At 47.2% G+C, this 20,821-nt stretch overlaps 3 protein-coding genes across 10 annotated transcripts in view; 1 reads left to right on the top strand and 2 right to left on the bottom strand.

The window, feature by feature from the left end:
- The first annotated feature begins 554 nt into the window (after window positions 1-554).
- Window positions 555-6,440, top strand: VBP1 (VHL binding protein 1). Of its 2 annotated transcripts, none has more exons than XM_015860570.2 (6): window positions 555-692; window positions 2,805-2,929; window positions 3,223-3,289; window positions 3,733-3,831; window positions 4,872-5,010; window positions 5,262-6,440. In XM_015860570.2, the coding sequence occupies exons 1-6, from the start codon at window positions 600-602 to the stop codon at window positions 5,330-5,332; spliced, it is 594 nt and encodes a 197-aa protein (XP_015716056.1). In that variant the 5' UTR covers window positions 555-599; the 3' UTR covers window positions 5,333-6,440. The 2 variants fall into 2 exon arrangements, with proteins under 2 accessions (XP_015716056.1, XP_015716057.1); XM_015860571.2 differs by having other exon boundaries at window positions 565-692; window positions 2,809-2,929.
- Window positions 6,441-7,243: 803 nt separating this feature from the next.
- Window positions 7,244-14,148, bottom strand: RAB39B (RAB39B, member RAS oncogene family). 5 transcript variants are annotated; one of them, XR_001554648.2, is made up of 4 exons: window positions 13,718-14,148; window positions 10,644-10,864; window positions 9,200-9,338; window positions 7,244-8,455 (listed from the first exon to the last, which is right to left on the bottom strand). XR_001554648.2 is itself a non-coding variant. In XM_015860573.2 (3 exons), the coding sequence occupies exons 1-3, from the start codon at window positions 13,930-13,932 to the stop codon at window positions 9,328-9,330; spliced, it is 447 nt and encodes a 148-aa protein (XP_015716059.1). In that variant the 5' UTR covers window positions 13,933-14,148; the 3' UTR covers window positions 7,244-9,327. The 5 variants fall into 5 exon arrangements, 3 of the variants coding, with proteins under 3 accessions (XP_015716059.1, XP_015716061.1, XP_015716058.1); XR_001554647.2 differs by having other exon boundaries at window positions 9,200-10,864; window positions 13,718-14,145; XM_015860573.2 differs by having other exon boundaries at window positions 7,244-9,338.
- Window positions 14,149-14,527: 379 nt separating this feature from the next.
- Window positions 14,528-20,821, bottom strand: part of PSMD10 (proteasome 26S subunit, non-ATPase 10) — a 56,785-nt gene continuing 50,491 nt past the window's right edge. For 2 of the 3 annotated variants that reach the window (XM_015860568.2, XM_015860569.2), the window contains exon 17: window positions 14,528-20,196. In XM_015860568.2, coding sequence (XP_015716054.1) covers window positions 20,051-20,196 — 146 coding nt within the window. In that variant the 3' untranslated portion in view covers window positions 14,528-20,050. The remainder of the gene's footprint in view (window positions 20,197-20,821) is intronic. The other variant, XR_004306905.1, reaches the window with a different exon arrangement.

Raw genomic sequence — 20,821 nt, 5'->3', positions numbered from 1 at the left:
AGGACGACGACCAAGGAACAAAGGTTGATGAATTAAAAATGGCAAACACGAGAGTCAAACGCCCTCCTCTCCTTCTTGGTACCTGGGGGTGGGTCTGCTTTGGGCCTCCGCCGTCGGGTGCCGTGCGGGGAACGGTTCCGCAAAAGGTCTCGCCTTAGGTCGAAAGTTTAGATAGGCCTCCACTGCTGGGTCGCCAAGCTGGTCCCTTCGGTACGAATCTGGGGTCCTTTCCGCAATTGCGTAAGGTCGCTCGGTCGCGCGCGTCATTGATTTCACACCAAGCCTCGCTCCATCCAAGGCGCGAAGCGCGTAGTTGTAAAAAAAATAGGTGCCGAGTAATTCACAAAACGCGGAGCTCCCTCGCTCTCCTGGCGCATGATTCGGACATCTGCACAAAACACGGTTTGCCGCCGCCCTCTCGGCCGCTCCCGCTCCGTGTGGTGCCGCTCCCTCAACACGCGGCGCTCTCGCTCTCGCTCTCGCGCTCTTGCCCGCCCCTGGCCCCGCCTCCCGCCGCTCCCATGGCGGCGGTACGTGCTGACGTCCGCCCTCGTGCAGCGTCTCGGCGCGGGTCGCGCGCGCGGCGTCGGTTCCCCAAGATGGCGGCGGCCAGCGGCAGCGCCCCGGGCTGCGGAGAGGCGGCGGCGGGCGGCAAGCGGGGCCCGCTCGGCATCCCCGAGGCCGTGTTCGTGGTGAGCGGCGGAGGCGGCGGGCGGCGGGGAGGCGCGGAGGCACGGACCCGCCGAGCGGTCCTCGATGCCGCGGGGAGCGGCGTGGCCCGGCCCTAGGCCGCCGCGGGTGCGGGGCCTCGCGTTGTGTCCCGCGGCTCCCGGCCGGGTGACGGCGGTCGTTCCGCATCCTGGGCACGGCGGGTTGCGCGGGGCGGCGGCTGTGAGCGCTGCGTGGAAGGAGCTGCTCGGCCGCCGCGGCCGCAGCCTGCTGCTGGAGCTGCCGCTCGGGCGCTTGTCTCCGCCTTCATCGCCTTCTCGTTCTGCCTTGAAGCGCCCTTTGGGTGGTTGGGCACTTTCTGCTCCGGCCTGCTGTGCGCATCTCCAGTTTCTCGGGTGCTTTGAGCGCAGCCCGGGCTGTGCCTTAACTCGGTGCCTCTTTGCAGCCTGACCGACTGCATCCCAGCCCTTGTCTTTGAGAGATGCTCTCATCAGAGCCCAAAGGGTCTGTGCAGAAGAGATCGCCTTCAGTGGCAGTGGTTGAGCGCTTAGATGTACACATTACAGCATACTTAACTTTATCCGATAGAAGAATGCATTAAGAGCATTTAGTGCTGATCTATGCTCAAAGTGACAAAGTAGTAATGAGGGTGTGACTTGAGATCCCCATCCCTTATTGGACATGAAGGTGAGTGCAGTGACCAAGGATCAGGATAAGGCTGAGGTACTTAATGCCTTCTTTGCCTTAGTCTTTAAGACTAGTTGCTCCGTGGGCACACAGCCCCTTGTGCTGGAAGGTGGGGGTGGGGAGCAGAAAAGGCCCTGCATAATTCATGATGAGAGGGTTTTGAACCTGCTCTGAAAGCTGGACACTCACAAGCCCATGAGGTCAGACGGATATGCACTCTGAGTCCTGAGGAGTTGGGCGGTATGTTGATTGCCAAACCATTCTCACCATCCTTCAACAGTCCTGGCTGAGCTCGGGATATCCTGTGGACTGGAGAAATGCGTAAGATGTGATGCCCATTCTCAAAAAGCCACGAAAGATGATCCTGAGTGGCTGCAGCAGACCTAGTCAGTTCATGTACAAGTGCAGGAAAGGTATGGACAGATTGTAGCCATCAGATCATCAAAGGCACCCAGGTTGACCGACCGAGGTCCAGCATGGGTTCATAATGGTGAGTCCGATGTTGGGTCTTTTTGTTTGTTGTTTTGTACGTGGGATATTATTTTTCTTCTTTTGTTTATTTTTTTTCTTTTGTGTTTACCATTATTGAGACAAAGCCCACAAGCTTAGCAACAAGGGTATGCAAATAAGTGGTTTGACAAAAGTAGTGCTGATAAAACCCGATTTCATTCGATGAACAAGGTTAGCTCGCTGTCAGTTGTGTAGTGGTGTGTGGTGTGATGAAGGTGTGAGTGTGGCTGTCGACCGGGTCTACCTGACTGCAGTCGAAGAAGCCAGGGGTTGGTCTCTTCTTCACTGGTGGACAGGGTGACGTGACTAGGAAGGTGGCGTTCAGTGTGCTATAGTGAGTTTAGGTTGGAATCTGTGAAAAATTTACTTAACAGAAAAGGAGTTGTTTAAGCACCCCTCTCAAATAGGCGCTTCCCCAGGGGTGTTGCTTGAGTCAACCAGTGCGCCTCGATCGCGATTTGAAAACCCGTTTGGATGTGAATATGCTACACCTGATGAGCTGAGGGTTGTTAGTTAGGGTACTATGGTTGGGTACTGGCTTGTCCTGCAGGGCTTTCAGTGGCTCCCTGCTGCCTGCAGGAGGCTCCTCAGAAGACATGTTACTAGCACGAAGCTGCACTGCACTGTAAGCTGGCTTTCTCCCCTGGCCTCTCTCTGCCATCACATAGCCTCAGGCTCAGCCTGACCCTTTTTGCTTTGTCACTTTATCCTAAGCAGCTCTAATGTGGCAGGCAAAGAAGCGCCGTGCCTGCTTTTACATATGGGAATCTGAAGGTTAGCCCTGGTCTGAGGGCTTCACCTGTTGGGCATCATGTGGCATGGGTAGGACTGATGCTGCTGCTAACAAGGCACCAGTACATACAGCTGTGCAATACTCCTTTCACCTTTGATGCAGCTCTCTCTCTTGTAACACTGAGGGTTTTTTTCTCCCCTTCAAGGAAGATGTGGATTCTTTTATGAAACAGCCCGGAAACGAGTCAGCAGATGTCGTTCTAAAGAAGCTGGATGAGCAGTACCAGAAATACAAGTTTTTGGAACTTAATCTTGCTCAGAAGAAACGAAGGTAAGTCACGTTTGGGCAGAACTGGGAAATGTTTGGTGCGGTTCTATTTGTTTTTAATAGCATTGAATTAATTTCAATATCCCAAGAAGTATAAAGCTAAGGGGCTGGGGAGGCTGTACACCAGGTGTCTGTTCCTGCATTCATCTTTTAAACGTGCATTTGTAAGCCCAGAAAGCTGTTCAGAGCCTCAAGTTTTAAAACAGAGGTAGAATTGTGTTAATAGAGCTCATCGCTTGTTTAGGAAACGTTGTGTCTGTGTAAAATCATGAATGATGACTGTTGTTAATTCACAGGCTAAAAGGTCAGATTCCCAAAATTAAACAGACATTAGAGATTTTAAGACACGCACAGAAGAAAAAGGTAAACTCTTTTGAATATCTAATGACTATGAGATAAGCTAACAGCCTTTTCACCCTAACAGAACATGTGGCAAGAAACGTTTTAACAAGCACCCTTAATATGCCTTTGTAAATAACAGAATTGTTGGAAAGGTATGTAGTACTTCTTGAAAGCTTGTTCAAAACCAGTAACGTTTGTAATGCAAGCTTCCCTTCTATAGCGTGTAGATTGCGGCTAAGCTTGGAGTTTAGCTCTTATAGAGATTTCCAAGTTGATTTTAAATACTTTAAAGAATGCTTTAGTCTCGGCACTTCAGTGTTGAAGTGGAAATACTTACAGTGTCACCCGAGCTAATGCTGTATCAATGGCCAAAAGCAGAACAGTGCACTCCTTACTGTATGTTTTGTCTCTTCTGTCAGTTTCCTGTGAAAATGGCAATGTTCAGTTTTATCATTTCTCTTCAGGAATCCACAAATCCAATGGAAACCCGATTTTTATTGGCAGATAATCTCTACTGCAAAGCTTCAGTTCCTCCTACAGACAAAGTCTGTTTGTGGCTGGGGGTGAGTAAAACAGAACCTTTCTTGAGATGCTTTAGATGACCATGAAGTGTGTTTGTGAATGTTTCACTTCTCACGTTGTGCTTCAGATTACCAGGCAACCTTGCTTGGCATTGCAATGAATATGCCCAACAAAACAACTTAAACTTCCAGTCTTCTTGTTACTTGTATTTAGCTTGCTTTCATGCAAGCTTTTTGGGGAAAAGTGGGGTCTGGGTTCCTTACAAGTACTTGTTAGCTTTTAGAATGGAATTTGTGCTAGATTGGTGGGGTCAGAGCTTGAGTCACGTTTCTCAGTACCAACGCAATATCAAGCTGGGATATTCAGGAGCAGAGGCCCCGTTATCTGTAGAGATAACCTGCTAATGTTTATTTTGAGACTCGTAAATCCCTGATGTTCTCACTAGTTGGCTGCCAAACACAACAGCCTGCTGTTGGTATGCACTGCAGCCCGGCTGCTCTGCCAGCTACTCATAACTTCATCAACATCTTTTCTATTGTAAAAAACAGACAATTTCTGCCTGCTACATTTTGCTTTCAGTTTACTTCCTTCAGAATTCTCAACCATGGGCTTTCAGGGTGTACCAGGTTTCTTTTATCACAGAGTATCGGAGGAAGTTCATCTTGGCTCATCCAGAAAAGCTATCATGAAGTACCACAAATGATTTATGAGTTGTATTTAGCATCAAGAATTATTTGTGGAGCTGTGTGACACTTGAGAGATGCTGCAAAGGAATGAGGAGTGTCTTGCATTTCAGGTGTGGTAGAGATTAGATACTGCATAAAAGGTTGAGCGTGATACACAGAAATCCCCTTGTTGCTCAGAAAGAGGAGGAAAACTACTTTCCCAGTCAGCAGGGGGAGTCATTAGTCTGTTACTGAAGTGGTGGAGCCTTGACCGCCTTCTGACATTATTTGCCCTGAACCTTGCCTTAGCTCATCAGTATTAATGTTGTTGGCTATAAACATGCTATGCTTTATTCCTTACAGTGCAAGTGTAAAAGCTTACATGAATCTTTCTGTTGTTTTTTGTCATTGTGTAGGCCAATGTGATGCTTGAATATGATATTGATGAAGCTCAGGCTCTGTTAGAGAAGAACCTGTCAACAGCCACAAGAAACCTTGATTCTCTAGAGGAAGACCTGGATTTTCTTAGGGATCAGTTCACCACTACAGAAGTCAGTATCCTTTTAATATGCAGGGTTGATGTGGAAGGTAATGTACAGCTACCTACTCAAAGCAAAACAATTCTTCCTACTTTCTTAAGAGTTACTGACACGCTGTAAGTGAAGGCTTTGCAGCATGTCAGCTCTTCCATTAGGTTTCTGTAGACTGCTGCAAGTTAAATGACGTATGTATGTCCAACAGCATATCCAGCTTTCTCCTTTTTCTTTCCACCAAACGCTTCTGTTTCCTTAATTCCACACCCTCAGATATGGCTAGAGTTTATAATTGGGATGTAAAGAGAAGAAACAAGGAAGACCCTTCCAAAAACAAAGCATAGTTTTGCCAGTTTTAGATGTGGTTTCAATTCCAAAATCTTTTTTTATTTAACTACCCCTGAAATTCATTCTTGAGGGACTGAGTTACTTCAAGCATTTCAGTAAATGGTAAAATATATGCAAACAAATGGTGAGCAACATTGTATTTATTTGTGAACTCGAAATTTGGTTTCATGCATGCTTCATGAAAGTAGAGATTGTTTGAAAAGGCACCACGCAGTCCAGCAAAGGACGTAATATTTGGATCAGACCAGTCTGCTGTAAGTAAATTGCTGCCTGATGTTTGTCTCCAAAGGTGATTGCATGTATGAAACTGAGTCTGACAGCATGTTAGCAGGTTAAGGTCATGCAGGGCTTACTTCTCATTTCTGTGTGCAGCTGATGAAGTTAAAGTCACACAGCTGTCATGTTCCAGGACAAAAGGCAAACACAGTAAGTCCTGGATTTTGTCTCAGTCAGTTACTTCTTTGGCAGCATCAATATACAAGCATTCCAATCTGGATAAACTTGATTTGAATGTTAGTTGACTGCCGGTTGCCGAACTCTCAGCACTTTACATGCAACACTTTGTGACTTGTCTTCAGAAAAGAATGCTAAGTGGAGTAAACAGCACAAGTTCTGTCAAGCCTGCAGGTGCTCTCACCCTGTTCTGTTTCCACACACGTGCACACACGGCTGACTTTTGCAAATGTATTGAACGAGGACACCAAAATGCTGGCAGCCTGTAAATGAAAACACCCCTACTTGCAATCCCTTAGACGAGATGTCATTCAAATGTCTTAATAACACTCAGCCTCCCAGGTGGTGAAATTTGTATTAGATAAGGATGGTTGACTGCAGTCTGGCTTCTGGTGTTAACAGGTGGGATGTTGTTTTTGGTTCTTACGAAGCCTTGTGAGATTGTTGCCTTTTACCTCTGCAGTTTCTGTCTAAAATGAGATGCTCGGTGGTGATGTCAGTGGCTACATGCACATTCTCTAAGAGTACAGGTTTTGCTGCAAAATACACGCTGTTACTGTTGGAAGTTCATGTAAGAAACAACATACCTGTAAAGTTTTTGTACTTTTATTTCATGATATTAAAATAGTAAAACTAAACAATTGTGGCAAACACCAGCTTTTGTGCATCTTTCTTTGTAGGAGAAAGTCATGAATTTGAGGTATGATATTCAGTTGCCCTCTCGTCACTGGGGTAGGGGAGTTGAAGCAGCTGTGGAAAGCATGGCTGCAGGATGGCAGAGTGAGTGAAATGGGGCTGTGAGTCAGAGCACCTGCATTTGTGAACACAATTTTCTCTTGTATTTGGAATAATGAGATCCCAACAGGCTGGAGCAATTCCCCACAGCACCGCTCTTCTAGCTGGTCCTAAGGCAGCAGTTGCTTCTCTTTGTTGTGCACAACAAAATGATGAGTTAAGCATTTATGCACTATCAAAAAACCCTACTGTGCGCAGCTCCCAATGACCTAATGCTGGGTATTAGTGTGAGGGGGGGAGGCAGCATTAGGGCTGCAAGCACTCAGCGGGATCAAAATGTATTTGCTGGCCCTTGGAATAACACATAACTCTTGGTTTTGAATAGAGGGTTTTGTTGTTGTTTGTTTAGCACAGAGTTGAAAAATTCTTAGACAACTCTGGCTTCCGTCTGACTGATCTTCATCCAGTGTTGCCCTGTTTTTTACTGATACATTTTGTTACTTGGATTAAGAACAGAAAGGTCTCATACAGGAGCTAGAACAAATGCCGCCTGCTGTGAGGCTCCAGTGGGAGCTATGGCTCCTTTGGCTACTGCAGGGAGGGCGCTGCTGGTATTGGAATGGCTGCCATTCCTACAGCTGCACTGGTTTTCTCAGCACCCCAACCTGCTGGTTTTGCAGATGTGCTCCATTGGCTGTTATAGAAGAATGTACAGCAGGTACCATTGCAAAGATCCTGTTTATTGTAGAGCTGGTCCATACCAGATTTCCAGTTAGGGCTGCTGTACAGAAGCGGTACAGGTATGAGACAGCTTACTGATAAGGAGCAGGGAGGGGGGAGAAAAAAAACCCAACAGTCTCTTTACAAGTTTTACATTTCACAGTATCACATAGTAACCATTTTGCTAAATACAAGCATATTTCCAGTCACATACAGACAGCTAAATACAGCATTATTTTCACAGTTCATTACAGTGCATAACAGAAAGCGAGGAAAGTGTATAGTATGTTTTTATTCCGGAGGCTCAGAGCAATTAGAATCTAACATGCAGATTGATTTAAGTTAGCTCTTTGTTTCTTTTTGTCCTGGAGTAAAAGAGCTCCTGACCTTTGTCCCGTGAAAGGTTCTGACCTTTGATTTCTCTACAGCCCTCTTTGCACCAGAAGTCAAAGCGTTAAAAGCGGTTGTTAGAAAAGAATGCTCAGCACATCCTGTAAGTTCTGCATCTTAGAAAAAACATTCCCAGTTTTGTACAGACGAATCTACATTTCCTATATTTTAATAAGCTGCCTAAAAAAATGCAAGGAGTTAGAAAAAGATGTAGAGAACCATTTCTCTATCGTTTCATATAACCATTTATTTATTACCTCTAAGTAGTTAGGAATGCATACGTTTCCTTCTGTACTGTTTCTCTTCAGAATTATGACACGTATTTATAAATCAAGTACTGGCTCTGTAGGCCTGAACATAACGTGCTTATTGGGGCTTCCTGGAATTCCTCTCTGGGAGCTGAAAGACTCAGAGAGAGAGAAGCGGAATGTCCAAAGCCATTCAATAAAATAGCAGCTGTCTTGTGAGAACTGAGCTTTTCCTGCACAAGCTCACAGGTTTTACTCTTGCTAAAACTCTGATCTTTTCTACAGTCCTAACTGCCTTTAATGAAGCTCTCAGGCTCTGCCCTTAGGACAGCCACTGGTCAGCAAGGCAACCTAACCACACCCTGTGAATAGCCAGACCTCAATAGAAAGAAAGAAGAAGAAAACTGACCCTTTCATACCTGTTTGCCCTCGTCTTTGTGAGAACAGGACTAGCAGTCCCGGTCTGAGCAAACCTTGTGCACCCCACCGGCGTCAGCAGAAGCTGAAGGTAGAGAGCCCATGGTAGCCCAGCTCCTGTGGTGCTCTGCATCAATCTTCTCCAGCTTCACTTACCTAGAAAGAGATTTTTTAAGAGATTTCTTTTTTGTACCTTCATGTTACTCAGCTCGACCACCACCGAGTGTGCCTGGAGTCTGATGGGCCTCAGCACAGCGCTCTCGGTGCAGGTAGAGCCTGTTCTAGATGGGCCGAGTTCTGCAGCAGTGAGCAGCTCAATGAGAAGTGCTAGAGCGGTGCCACCCCTCCCTCACTCATTTGCTCCCAGTGCCCTCCCAGCAGCTGCAACACTGCTGCTCCCTGCAGTGCTGGGGAACTGAAACTGTTCCAAAAGTGCTCAAATGAAATTGTAATCCATCTTCAGGGTGGGTTCTTTTTATATACAGGAATCATTTTAAATTCATACAGACCAGCACAAGTGCTGCAAACTATGAGAAGAGGCTCAGGGGAGTCGGTCTGAATTCAACACCACTGAAGACTCACACTATCCCATATGGAGGTAGCTTAAAAAAGCTGTAACGAGTATCTTTTGTTCTACATAGAGGCCTAAAAATCAAACACCAGGTGCTTCCTGTGGTTTTACCTACTCCCTCCTGCCCATCAACTCGGTGTGTAGGGCTCACAAACTGGAGTTAAATGGTCACTGTTGTTTCTGTTTGTTTTAAATAGGTTGAACTTTGCTACAGGTTACCCTGCTGCAATTGTAAAGCTGGTTAAAACTTAGAGGAAACAAAGCATGCCCAGAAAATGGCCACCCACGTACAGCCTTTTTAACAACAGCTTCCACCCGCAATGACCAACCTGATACGGATCATCTCTTGTCAAATTAAAACAAGGAGGAAAACCAGTTTTACTCTTGAGCTTGTCTTGGGGCTTATTCCTTTTCCTCCTGCTCACACACTTCTGTTCTGTGCTCCTCCTCCTCAGTTCTAGTTCTCTTCTTCCACAGATGCCAAGAAAGAAAATGACACTTTAACAGCAGAAAGTAGTGATGGAAGCCATTGCTTTCCATGCTATTCAGCTTCTTTAAAAGCAAATCTCACCTTGTGGATGCACCTGAATTAAGCTTTTCAAGTTTCCCCTGCCCTGCCCAATTCTGTTCCATTCCTCCTTGTGGCCCCAGCTAACAGAGCACCCAATACGTCAGCACAGTGCTGTTAGCAGACAGGTGTTGGTGTGTCCCACCTGGGTGCCAAGCTCCAGCCTCCAGATACAGCGGGTGAGTACGAGGTTTCCTGTTTATGCTCCCATTCACTTAATTACACTGGGAATCCCTGACCTGGGGTACACTGAGGTACACGGTGAGGCAGCAAATATTGAAAAAATGCATTGAATAATGACTAATGCAGCAGGCGATGCCACTCAGAATCCCAGCTGACAGCATGAAAAACACCTGGGGAGATCATTTAAATTGTAATGACCAATCAAATGAGTACTATTATCCTCTTAAAATGCCACAGAATACTCTACTATTGAACTAGGTTCAAGAATGTAAGAAAAACAATTCAGAAGTATGCATACCACATCAGGAAACTTTTCCTATGCCACTGGCCTTAGGAGGAAATGGTACCCATGCTGCCTTTACACCTTCCTGGTATTAAGCAGTTGATGCAAACTCGGATGTCCTTTTTCTTTCTCTCTGCTGCTTGTTGTACTACAGCACTATCCATACTGTGGCTTTAGCACACAGCACGGCACTATAGATTGGCTTAGAACAGGACACGTACAGCACTGTGGCACATCCAAGCCCATTCAGATCTCATTGTGTGCTCCGCCCCCTTCTGCTGTCCCTCGCTTCTGCTTGCGGTCTCGTTACAAAATCTACATGCACCCTCACTCACTCTGTTAGGTTTGCAGCCCCCAGTTCTGAAAAGTTGTATGGAACAGAACATTTATTCCCTGGGTCTGTTCTCGTGTCCAAAAAACTGTGGGAGGCCGTTCACAACGGGAGCGTTGCTCTCCCTTCTGGCACACTGAGTTCACTTAGTAAAGTACGTTTGGTTAGTAGAGTTCATCACCACTTCTCTCTCTAGACGAGCTCAGCACAAGCACCTCCTATCTGATTTCACCACTTCTTCTGAAGAGTGCACTACATTTGGGACAAACCCACTCTTTACCCCTTCCCATCCCTCCTGGATCGAAATTTCCCCCCTTTTAACAAGCTCGTATATATCTCGAGTCAGATCAGTGAAGGCCTTCTCCACGTTAATGGCATCCCGAGCGGAGGTCTCAATGTACTTCATACCATAAGCAGCAGCCAGTTTCTCAGCCTCGTGCCTGGTGACTTGCCGCTGCGTGTCAAGGTCACACTTGTGACCCACCAAAACAAAGACGATCTGGTAGGGCTGGACGTGCACCTTGGTCTCTTCTAACCACTCGTGGACGTTCTGGAAGGACCTGCGGTTTGTAATGTCAAACAGGAGGAGTCCACCGACCGAGTTCCTGTAGTAGGCTCTGGTGATGGACCTGGAAAAAAAACCATCCAAAGCAAACGTGGAAGTCCCTGCTATTTGGGAGGAAGGGCACAGCAACTTTCACTTTTTGCTTTTTTTCCTGCTTGCTTTTTTGATTCTTTTTCCTTAATCCCAATGTAGCACTTTGCTATAGAAGGCAGCATTCCTGCCACCCTGCCTATCCTGTACATAGGACAGAGAATGCTGCTCAGTCACATCTCGCAGTTTTGACTTGTGCTCTGCACATCTTGTCATTCACAAACACAACTAATCCTGGCGTAAAACTCCATCCCCGGGTCGCTGCATTGTGGATCTGTTATTACTCCGCCACCAATTCTGGCTTCTCTATCACAGATTTCCATATTCTCTTTGCCATTGGCCTAACGAGGCCCCACCACACCAACTCAGTACTCCATGTGGTTTGACTGCCCCACTGGTTTAGAAGCACTGTAACAGCTCAAAGGATTTACCTAAAGCCAAACACCTCCTGGCAGATACATAAAAGGCAAAGAGGGAGGGCACAGGTCAGAAGGCAGAAGATGGAGCTGTGCCCCTAAAAAGCCCCCAGAAGGTCCCGCAGACCCTCAGGCTGAGAAATGGAAAGCGTTCCCCACAGACTGAGGCAGCCTGAGCAGCACATGAAGTCAGCCAACAAAGCTCTGCAGAGAACACAAAACTGAGCAGAGCTACTACACGTGGAAATAAACAAGAAGCTGTAAAACTGTGCTGTTTGTGCAGAGTCATGGAATAGTTCTACATCCAGAAGCACTCGTTGATTTCAGTCCCTGAAGGAACTTACACAGGGACCTGCACTTTTTCTTGCTGGGAAAAGCACTGCTACTTCTAGCTTGGGACGACTCTTCCTCCACTATGAACATCTGTTGTTAGAGGTTATTGTGCTACCCCCAGAAAGGACTCTCTGGCGTTTTCAAGGTTTGCTTTATCAAAAGTCACGCAGTGATGGGTGAAAATCCAGCTAAAGAAAAAGAAAGAAAAGGAAGGAAGGAAAGAAAAAAAGCAGAGCTGGCTCGGCTAACTTTCCCTCTCTGGTTACTGGCCCCGGGACAAGAACAGCTCTGCACATTTGGGAACAAGAGAATCAGCTCTACTGTTTGCTCTCCAGCTGCAGACATGGCAGCACTCTGAATTGCTCCCCATGCTGTCACAGGCACTTCTGCTTCTCCCGTGCACCAGCACAACAACCCCGGCTGCTCCTGCCAGCACCAGCAGCGCCTCAGGTACTTCTGAGAGATGTGACAGGATCTGAACAGAGCTCTGCGCTGAGGCAAAACTGGGTGAAGGTCTGGGTGCCTTTCCTTAAAGCCTCTTCCACACAACATCTCTTTACTGATGTGCAGAAAGCAAGATACGCCGCCTCCCTCTGCACCTCACTGCCCAATTCCCTTTGAGACCCTGCTCAGCTCTTCTGTAGGTGCTGGCACATGTTCCCAGACAGGGAGGGCTGCACACACTTTTGCTTTTGTTAACATTACGGCATGTTTCAGGCAAGAAACTGGAGTATTTGAGCAACCTGCGATGGGCACAACCTGCTGGATCCGGGAAGAACAGAACCCTGCTGTTCTACAACTCCAAAACAGCCTCAATGCTGACCCAAAGAGCATCATTTGGGGGCTGGTGACAAAACAGAGGCACGTGCTTAACTGCAGATGAAGCCCTGACTGCACAGGAATAGCTTCTCATTGCCAGAGAGTGAGAGAACTCACAACAACAGTCAGGAAGAGCAAAACTGCAGCACAGATGCAGAGCAGCAGATACCACCGTGGTGTCTTCCAGGCAATGGCAGCGCTTTCCTCCTCGTGAGACAGCTGGGAACTAGTGCAAAGCAGCTGTAAATGCTCAAAATGGAGAACTCAATGAAATAGCGGAGTTCCTTCCTAAGAAACTCCCTGCACTGTGATAAATAAGTGTGAAGGGCTCTGCAAAGAGCACATGCCCCGCTGTGCTTCTTGCCTGCACCCACAACTCCAGCTTAGCCCCCTGATAGCAGCACGTTGCCTTTTACCCTGAACATCCTTCAGGGGCAGCCCAGGAGCTGCCAGCACCATGGTGCCAAAGACCCTCCTGCCCCTCACGCTGCTGCTGCTGAGCACCGCTGCCCTTGTGCTGAAGGTCGCCCGTCACTACGTCTACATGCAGGTTCAGGCAACAGCAAGAACAACAAGCAGCCCCCAGGGCTCCAGACTTCCCCCCATTTTAGAGATGGGAAACCAAAGGCATCCAACAGCCCCCCCTCCTCGCAGCAGGGTACAAGCGAGAGGCAAGGTACAAGGGATGGCACACAGCCGCCTTTAGGGATCTGATGCAACCGAGTGCCGTGCTGTCTCCTCTCACCCAGCGTTAATAAAGCGGCGGCTTCTGGCCCCGGGATAAAGCCCGCCCCTGTGCGAGCAGCGAGCACAGCCAGCCCTCATCTGCTGAATGGAAACAACGGCGACATGACGGCAGCGCGGCCCTGCGATGTGATGCTGAGCGGAGACGAGGAGAAAGGAAAGAAAACAAGCGCTTCCGGAGGGAAAGGGATGAAAGCGCAGCCGAGGCTCAGAGATGCGTGAAAAACAGAAGCGCACCCACGCTATGAGCTGGGGAGCAAAGCGTCCGCTCTCACTGTCACACCGTTACCCCCCACATAAGAGCCGTGGTGCCGCCGCAGGCCCCGCCGTGCCCTGCCTGGGATCGGCCGTAGCCGCAGGACGCACCGCTCGTTCCCCGCCCCGCGGCCTACAAAGCCCCGTGTCCCCTCAGCACAGCGGACTCATCCCCCCTCCTCCCCCTTCCCCCCGCCGCACCGACACGAATAGTAACGCAAGGGCCGGTCGGGCTCCTTTGTGCCGCCCGCTGCACTCACCGGAACCGCTCCTGCCCGGCCGTGTCCCAGATCTGCAGCTTGATCCTCTTGCCCGGCTCGATCTCCACCAGCCTGGAGAAGAAATCCACGCCCACCGTGGGGTCGGAGATCTGAGCGAAGCGGCCTTCGGTGAAGCGGTGCAGGAGACACGACTTGCCCACGGTGGAGTCGCCGATGACGATGAGGCGGAACTGGTAGAGCCAGATGGCCTCCATGCCGCCCGCTCAGCGCCCGCCCATGCCCGGGGGGGCAGCGCTAGGCCGGCCCCGAGGCGCCGCTCAGCGCGGGGCCATGGCCGGGCTCCCTCCGCCTCAGCGCTGCCTCCCGGGCCGCGTGTCCCGGCGCTACGGGCGGAGGCGCGGCCCAGCCGTGATGCAATGGCGGCCGCGCTGTACCGCACTGCCGGGAGGAGCGCGCAGCCAACAACCGGCGACGGAGCACGGCGGGGCGGGGCGGGGCGGGACCGAGGCTGCTGGGCCGGCCCTGCCGGCGGGGATCGAGCACCGCGCTCGGGATGTCGCTTGGGCCGGCTGAGCCTGCACAGAACGGGCACACACTGCACCCCGCTCACAGCTCAGCAGGCAGTGGGATGCACCCTGAGCAGGGCTGGGTTCACAGAAAGGGAAAGGAGCACTGAGCTGGTAACGACAACCCGGCTAAGAAACATATCAGGTCAGGTTTTAAAAAGTTTCCCAGAGCCTGAATGAGCACTGCTGAAATCAGTGCCTCACAGTGACAGCGATGTTAAACCAGCCTGCAAACGGGACCGGCTCGTGCCTCAGTAAAAAACGGCAGGGAAAGTTTTCAATATCCTTTGAAATGTAGCACGTTTATTAAAAACCAACAAACCCAAAGATCCCATTTACAGGACCTCAGGATGGGAAAGAAAACTGATGAAGCAATCTGCACAGCCACAGACAAATATTAAACCTATAAATCCGAGTTATCGGAACGTTAGCAGTGACTCACGGGCAGCACTGATGTGTGGCACTCAGCTGTGTCATTTCTGATATGTGATGCCCATGATTTGCAGCCCATGACGACTTTGGTTGCTCTGAGCCATGCTTTGCTCCTCCCCACCCTCACGGCTCCCTCCATTGCAGGTCTGGGTGCCGTGTTTTTACTGCCTTCCCACCAGGTGCTCAATCACCATTTCAGGCTATGTCAGGGGGGGAATCACATCAGAAGCAGCAGAGCAGGCACAGGCTGAATGGGACCATCACTCAGAGGTAACCAGAGAGGTCACTAGCAATGCTCCAGGGCAGCATTAGCATTTGTTTTGCAACTGGAATGGACAGGGAGGTGAAACCCTGGTACACTTTGAACCAAGCGGGTGGGAGCGCACAGAGGATAAGCTTGTCCCTGCACCCCTGCAAGTGGCAGAGCTGCACACACACACAGCACACACACAAGGGACAGGCTCCAGCCACTCCAGCTTGTACAAAGAGTGGTGGCTGGGTTCCTGAAGAGACGTAAAACATTTGCAAAATGTTCCCTTTGGACAACAAATGAAAAGACAGCTCAATACCATGGGATGGGATCTCCACATGCAGCACCAGGTGTTTTATCTCAGATTACAATCACATTAAGACGGCCATGGGTTGGCTGATTGAAAAAGGGGGGCTCCCATCATTATGTCTGCCCGAGTCTGCCTGGATCTAAGAACACATCCTCCACTGGGAATATTATGTCCCTGTAGCTGTTCAGGTCTTAGGAAGGGAACAGGATCTGCTTAGAGCAAATAGAAGCCATTACAATCAGGATAAATTAGTAATGGTGAGTGGGAGAGAGAGGAGGAGACAAGAGGTTATTGTGATTTTTCTTCCTACAGAGTGGGCGTCTGAACTACTTATACTGCCAGAAAGCAGCTCTTAAGCTTCCCCTCTGAGCCCAGCACTTGAGCTTACAGCTCAAGAGCTGCTTTGGATTGTTTGCAAGCCAGGAGTATGGCATTACAGGTTGCTAGATGCATGAAATCTGCTTTCTGCTCCTATCAGAAGCATCTCAAGTTTATAGTCTATTGCAGCACAGGCAGGTGTGCAGAGAAAGAAAAAACAAAATATAGTTGTGTTCACTTTGTTCTATGCCTCTAAACACAAGCCTTTATCAGAAGCTATAGTTCTTGCTGTAGGCTAATTGTGAGGGTCTTCAGGTTGCGGGCAGCAGGACTGGCTGTGTGGTGCTGTAAAATAAAAGGGAACTTGGTGTAGGGCTGCTGAGATCCTCTAGGCCTGAAGGAGACGTTTTCAGCTCTCCACCATGCCTATGTCTCCCTCAGAAGAAAGTCATTAGCAGTGAGTTCTGCACAGCCCTCCTGGAGGCTAGAGCTCAGTTTTGTGCTGCTCTGAGCGGATCCAGCACCCTCCAAACACTGGCACATTCAGAAGGATGGGAGAAGTTGATAAACATTCCAAAAGTGGGAAGGGGCTCCCCTAAGCCATCCACTTTGGTTTCAACCTCATCACAAATGAGCTCCCTCCTGCTCACAGCAGACCAAGAGCTGGCTCTGCAAGGTCAGACCACACTCAGAGTGCCCTCGTGGCCCCAGGGACCTCCACCAACTCCTCGCTGATACCCTGTTCCTCACAGCAGAGCTGCAGCTACAAGATGCTGCTACATAGAGCACACTCCCTAGGGAGAAGTGGCTGATCCTCCTGGCTGATCCCATGGGAAGGGATCTCTATTCTGGGAGCTTTCTGCGCATCAGTAATATCTTGTGCAGAGCAGTGCTGCTGAGTGAGCAGCTCCAGTAACACATACCTTACGGCATCTTTGCAATCCCAACGCCTTCTGACAACCTCCGCAGCAAGAGACTTCTCCCAGGCATTGCTGGAACAATAACAGCAGACAAACCTGACAGGTGGAAAACAGGCAGCTGAATTAAGAACATATTCATCTATGGAAGCTATCCAAAATGGCCAAATAATACAAACTGACCAACCAGCTTTGTGCTCAATACACACACTCTCAGTTATCAGGAATGGAAGTGTGTTTCTGTATTCAGGTTTTCTATATGATACATTTTTGGGTCAATTTAACGAGCCTTCAAAAATACAGAATATCCCTTTTCAATAGATGTTACTGCATGGGCTTGTTCAGGCAGCATAATTTACTCCCTGAATCATCACAGTATTTCATTTCTTTTTCCCCATCTTGGTGAAGGATAAAGCTGAGCAAATATTAGTAATAGATAATTAACTCAACCACTTGTTTTCCATCTCCTCTCAGACACTCATCTGCTGGATGTTATTCAAGATACAGCAGCTATTTTTTTTTCTTCAGTTAGTTTCCAAATTATTTGTGATAGTTCCTGCTACCCGTGATATGAACAGTTCCGAACACATACAGGCCACAGATCACACGTGCATGAGGAGGAAGAAATGCCTTCCAGAATCTTGCCTTCTCTTCTCTTCTTGCCTGTAAGATCTCAAAGAAATAGTTATCTAGATAAGGAAGCACATTTACTCTCGAATGCAGACCATTCATAGGAAGTAGCTGCACAGCTCAACTGCAGACACTTTACAAGACTTTGCTTAGCCCATTCTACAATGAATTACTAAACACAATCAGAAATATTTCAACTTTTATTATTTTTTTAACAATTACTATTCAACTCACGTTATCAAAAGCCTACGGCCCTGAGTTTACATATGTAGCCGGCACAGACAACAAATGTCAGCATCATAAGCCACACACAAACAGGCACTAACCTTACACTCACACACTGCTCCACTCCCCTATGTGTCACTGGCAATAAAAGCACCTTAGTTTTGCTGTTGTATTTTTCCCTGATAAAGTGCTTTCTGTGTAGTAAGTGAAATAGATAAGACACGGCAAACTTTAGTACCTCAGATATAGCTGCGTTGCAAATGCATATGCGGTTTGGCAGTGTAATCTTTTACTCTGATAAGCCATTAAATGCCAAAGAAAGCTCCTTAAGTTAATCAGGGCTTAATTTAAATAAACAAGCTACTGAAAGATTAACAAAAATCCTCAAAGAAGTCCGAATACAGAAACAGCCTGCTCACAAAGTCCTGGGCCAAGTCCATAGCAGCCATCACTCCAGCATGAAGCTGGGCCATTGACTTCTCCCCTTTATTAGCACCAGTGGTGAAAAAGACATTAATTTTCTGAAAGACCAAACACGTTCAGCTCCAGCTGTGTAACAGCAGTGCTCATCCCAACTGTGTGTACATGAGGAGGAGCAGGAGGGATGGCTTTGTGCTTGCAATGGAAAACAGTCAGACAAACCCTCTGGAGGAAGAGCTCGGCCTGTCTGGACTGAAGGCCCCAGCAGCACCAACCTCACCTGCACGTACAGCAGAAATCCCCCTGGGAGGAACACTGTGGGATAAGGAAATGTTTGGGGTGAGAACAGCAGTCCTGCAGGTAACTCAGTGCAACCAGCCAGCAACAAGCAGGCCACTTTGTGGAAGTTATCTTACATGTACGCATAAATATTCACATGTTCAGCATCTAGAGAGGAAAGCTAATTACTTAAGACTCTTACCTTAGGTCCAGCATTGCTGTTTTATTCCATGGAGGTACTAAAGGAGAAAACCTTGGTGAACAAGTGATGCCAGGCTGGAACCCACATAAAGTCTCTTTGGGTAGACATGCTGTATAGATCAAGTCCTTCATTATGTTGGTCATTCATCAATTCTGCTGCCCTATGCACTTTTTCTTAGTGCTTTCAGTACCATAACTGGTACATTTTCAAGTATTATCTTCCTCCAATTGCAAAAGCATAACCTTTGTTGTTTGCCATGAAAGTTGTTGATTATCTCCCAGATGTCCCCATTTCATGAAAAAAACCTTATTTTAACCATTAAAGTTTACTTTCATTTACTTAGAACCATTTTTGCTAAGTTGAATATTAGTGCTGCTTGAGTTAAAAAAAAAATCAACACATTAGAGAATATAAAAGTATTCACAGAACTAGAAGTACAAAAAAATATATATTTCCCCACAACATTTCACTTACCCTTGGGCATGAAAGGTTTATTCTCACATGATAAAATCTAACACCTCTTTTGCTTGCAGTGTCCCTACTCAGACCATGCTAAAGACAGGCACAAGGAGACCAGCTAATGACTAAAGAAAACCATTCTATTTAATCACAATATGTACATCCGAAGTACAAATTACAGAGCTGCATTTCAAAATGCATCCATAACATCACTCTACCACTGTTAACGTGTCAAACACAAAGCTCTTACAATTACTGGCAAGAAGGTTGCTCCAGCTCTGGACAACCATCTGACAGGCATCAGGTGAGAGGCAGACAAGAAGGGGAGGGGAACACACGGAGGCAGGAGGTCACCACAGGACTCAGCTCTGCAGCTTCCCTTGTTATTCGTTCACTCCCTGTTTACCTCTCCCAGGATCTCCTGCGTTTCATTGCAGTTCTAACCATTTTTCCTGACCCATTATGCCAGGCTAACACGAGACTGTTCCCTACATCATTATTTTATATTGAAATGTTTTGCACACAAGGCATTTCAAAGATGCTATCAGGTCCATTAGCAATGTAATGTTATTTTACACTTAGGCAAGCGCTTCAATTTATATTGCACTGAAACTGTGTTTTAATAGAGTAACTTGCCTGAGGTCACTGAAGAAGCCTGTGGGAAAGCTACGAAAGCAGCTCCTGATTGCAAAGCCCTACTGGCCGCAGGACCATCTCTTTTCTCTTTTGTATTGAAGCAGAAAGGATTTAACATATTGAATTCCTGCTTGCTATCCTCCTCAAACTGCTTCATTTTCTGCTTCAAATACTCCTCTCTTTCTTTAGATTTACCCTGGATCTCAGTTTCTTTCATGGTACAGATGTGTTGCCACCAGAGACAAATGCCAAGCTCTCACTCTCAGGCTGTGCTGGCTGGCGACTTGGAGCAATTCTACATAAAGTACAAAGTGCACCACTTGCAGGTAAATACGAGTAACACCATAGTGAAGCTACAGTACAACTACATCTCTGCAAGGATTAAAAGAAAACCAACAAAAAACAGTACAAGAAAGAGTAAAAAAATAAATAAATATCTAGATCTCCTCTTTCCTGCTGATGTTGCCAGCGCTTAATGGATTCAAATACACTCATTAAATAAAAAGGTAACATTTCTTCTTGTTCAAAATCAAGTATAGCATTAGTTTGGCACATTCCAGGTCCTCTGTCAGGGAACAAATCGTTAACATTTAACATCTCCAAAGTGCTGCCCATTAATTGCCTTACTAACCTTATGCTTGCCAGCCCCGTGGTCTCTATCACCTCGGGGTAGGAAGTTTTCTACATCTAACAAACACATTCAGCCTTCCTCTAGAACACATAGTAGGTTATTTCAGTTTTTTCCTCCCTGCCAATGAACGTAGTGGCAGCAACCCCTCAATCCATTCATTGGTAGCAGACATCATCTCCTGCCAAAAGGCCACCTCTTCTTGTGTTGAGTCCATCCAGTCCACAGGGATGCCATAGCTCAAACCTGAAGAAAAATGAGGAGATAATAATGTTGGGAGCTGCATAAAGACACTCCATACAAAATAGTATTCACTGAGATATAACTGCTGCAGGTAGGGTATTAACCTAAAAGGTGCTGAGTTCTGGTCAGGGAGTTGCACTGTAATCACCTCCTGTTCTTCTGCTAATGATCTCCATCTTACACAAGAATTCAGCGTAAAAACCACAAAACACAAGAATCTTAAAAATAACCCAGCAAGGAAAACAATGTTGAGCTCAAGTCCAGTACAGCTATTCCTGATGTGGTGAAGAAGGTCTACAAGGTTTTGCATTCCCCTTGATTTGTAGTGAATAGGAATGGGTATTTGTTAAAATTCTTTTGCTCTACACTTCATTTGTATAGGAAACAAACATATGATGGTGTAAAAGTGTGTATTTTAATTCCAAACTGAACGTTGTCTGCCAAAGGCAGGCATGGGATACACTGCAAGTTAGGATAGGATGCTTAGCAAATGGCACCTCTGCTGTGCTCTTTGAGCACTTCATAATCTAAATTGATAAAAGTAATTAAAAATAATAATAATTACACCTTAATCTACACCTAAACAACTCAGTTTCCAAACTGTTGATGTTGTCTCAGTAATGACTGA

Source organism: Coturnix japonica, chromosome 4 (genome assembly GCF_001577835.2).
Source record: "Coturnix japonica isolate 7356 chromosome 4, Coturnix japonica 2.1, whole genome shotgun sequence".
In the NCBI taxonomy this organism is placed as follows: Eukaryota; Metazoa; Chordata; class Aves; order Galliformes; family Phasianidae; genus Coturnix; species Coturnix japonica.
The sequence above is the reverse complement of the archived record's forward strand: the minus strand, read 5'-3'. Positions and strand labels throughout refer to the sequence as shown.

What these genes read in the sequence shown, in the direction of transcription:
- VBP1 (XM_015860570.2), top strand. Translation starts at nt 600, where the DNA reads ATGGCGGCGGCCAGCGGCAGCGCCCCGGGCTGCGGAGAGGCGGCGGCG. An exon ending in AAGTCTGTTTGTGGCTGGGG is followed by an intron (nt 3,832 to 4,871) that starts GTGAGTAAAACA and finishes GTCATTGTGTAG; the next exon opens with GCCAATGTGATGCTTGAATA. An exon ending in GTTCACCACTACAGAAGTCA is followed by an intron (nt 5,011 to 5,261) that starts GTATCCTTTTAA and finishes CCACACCCTCAG; the next exon opens with ATATGGCTAGAGTTTATAAT.
- RAB39B (XM_015860572.2), bottom strand. Translation starts at nt 13,932, where the DNA reads ATGGAGGCCATCTGGCTCTACCAGTTCCGCCTCATCGTCATCGGCGAC. An exon ending in GCCGGGCAGGAGCGGTTCCG is followed by an intron (nt 10,865 to 13,717) that starts GTGAGTGCAGCG and finishes TTTTTTTTCCAG; the next exon opens with GTCCATCACCAGAGCCTACT.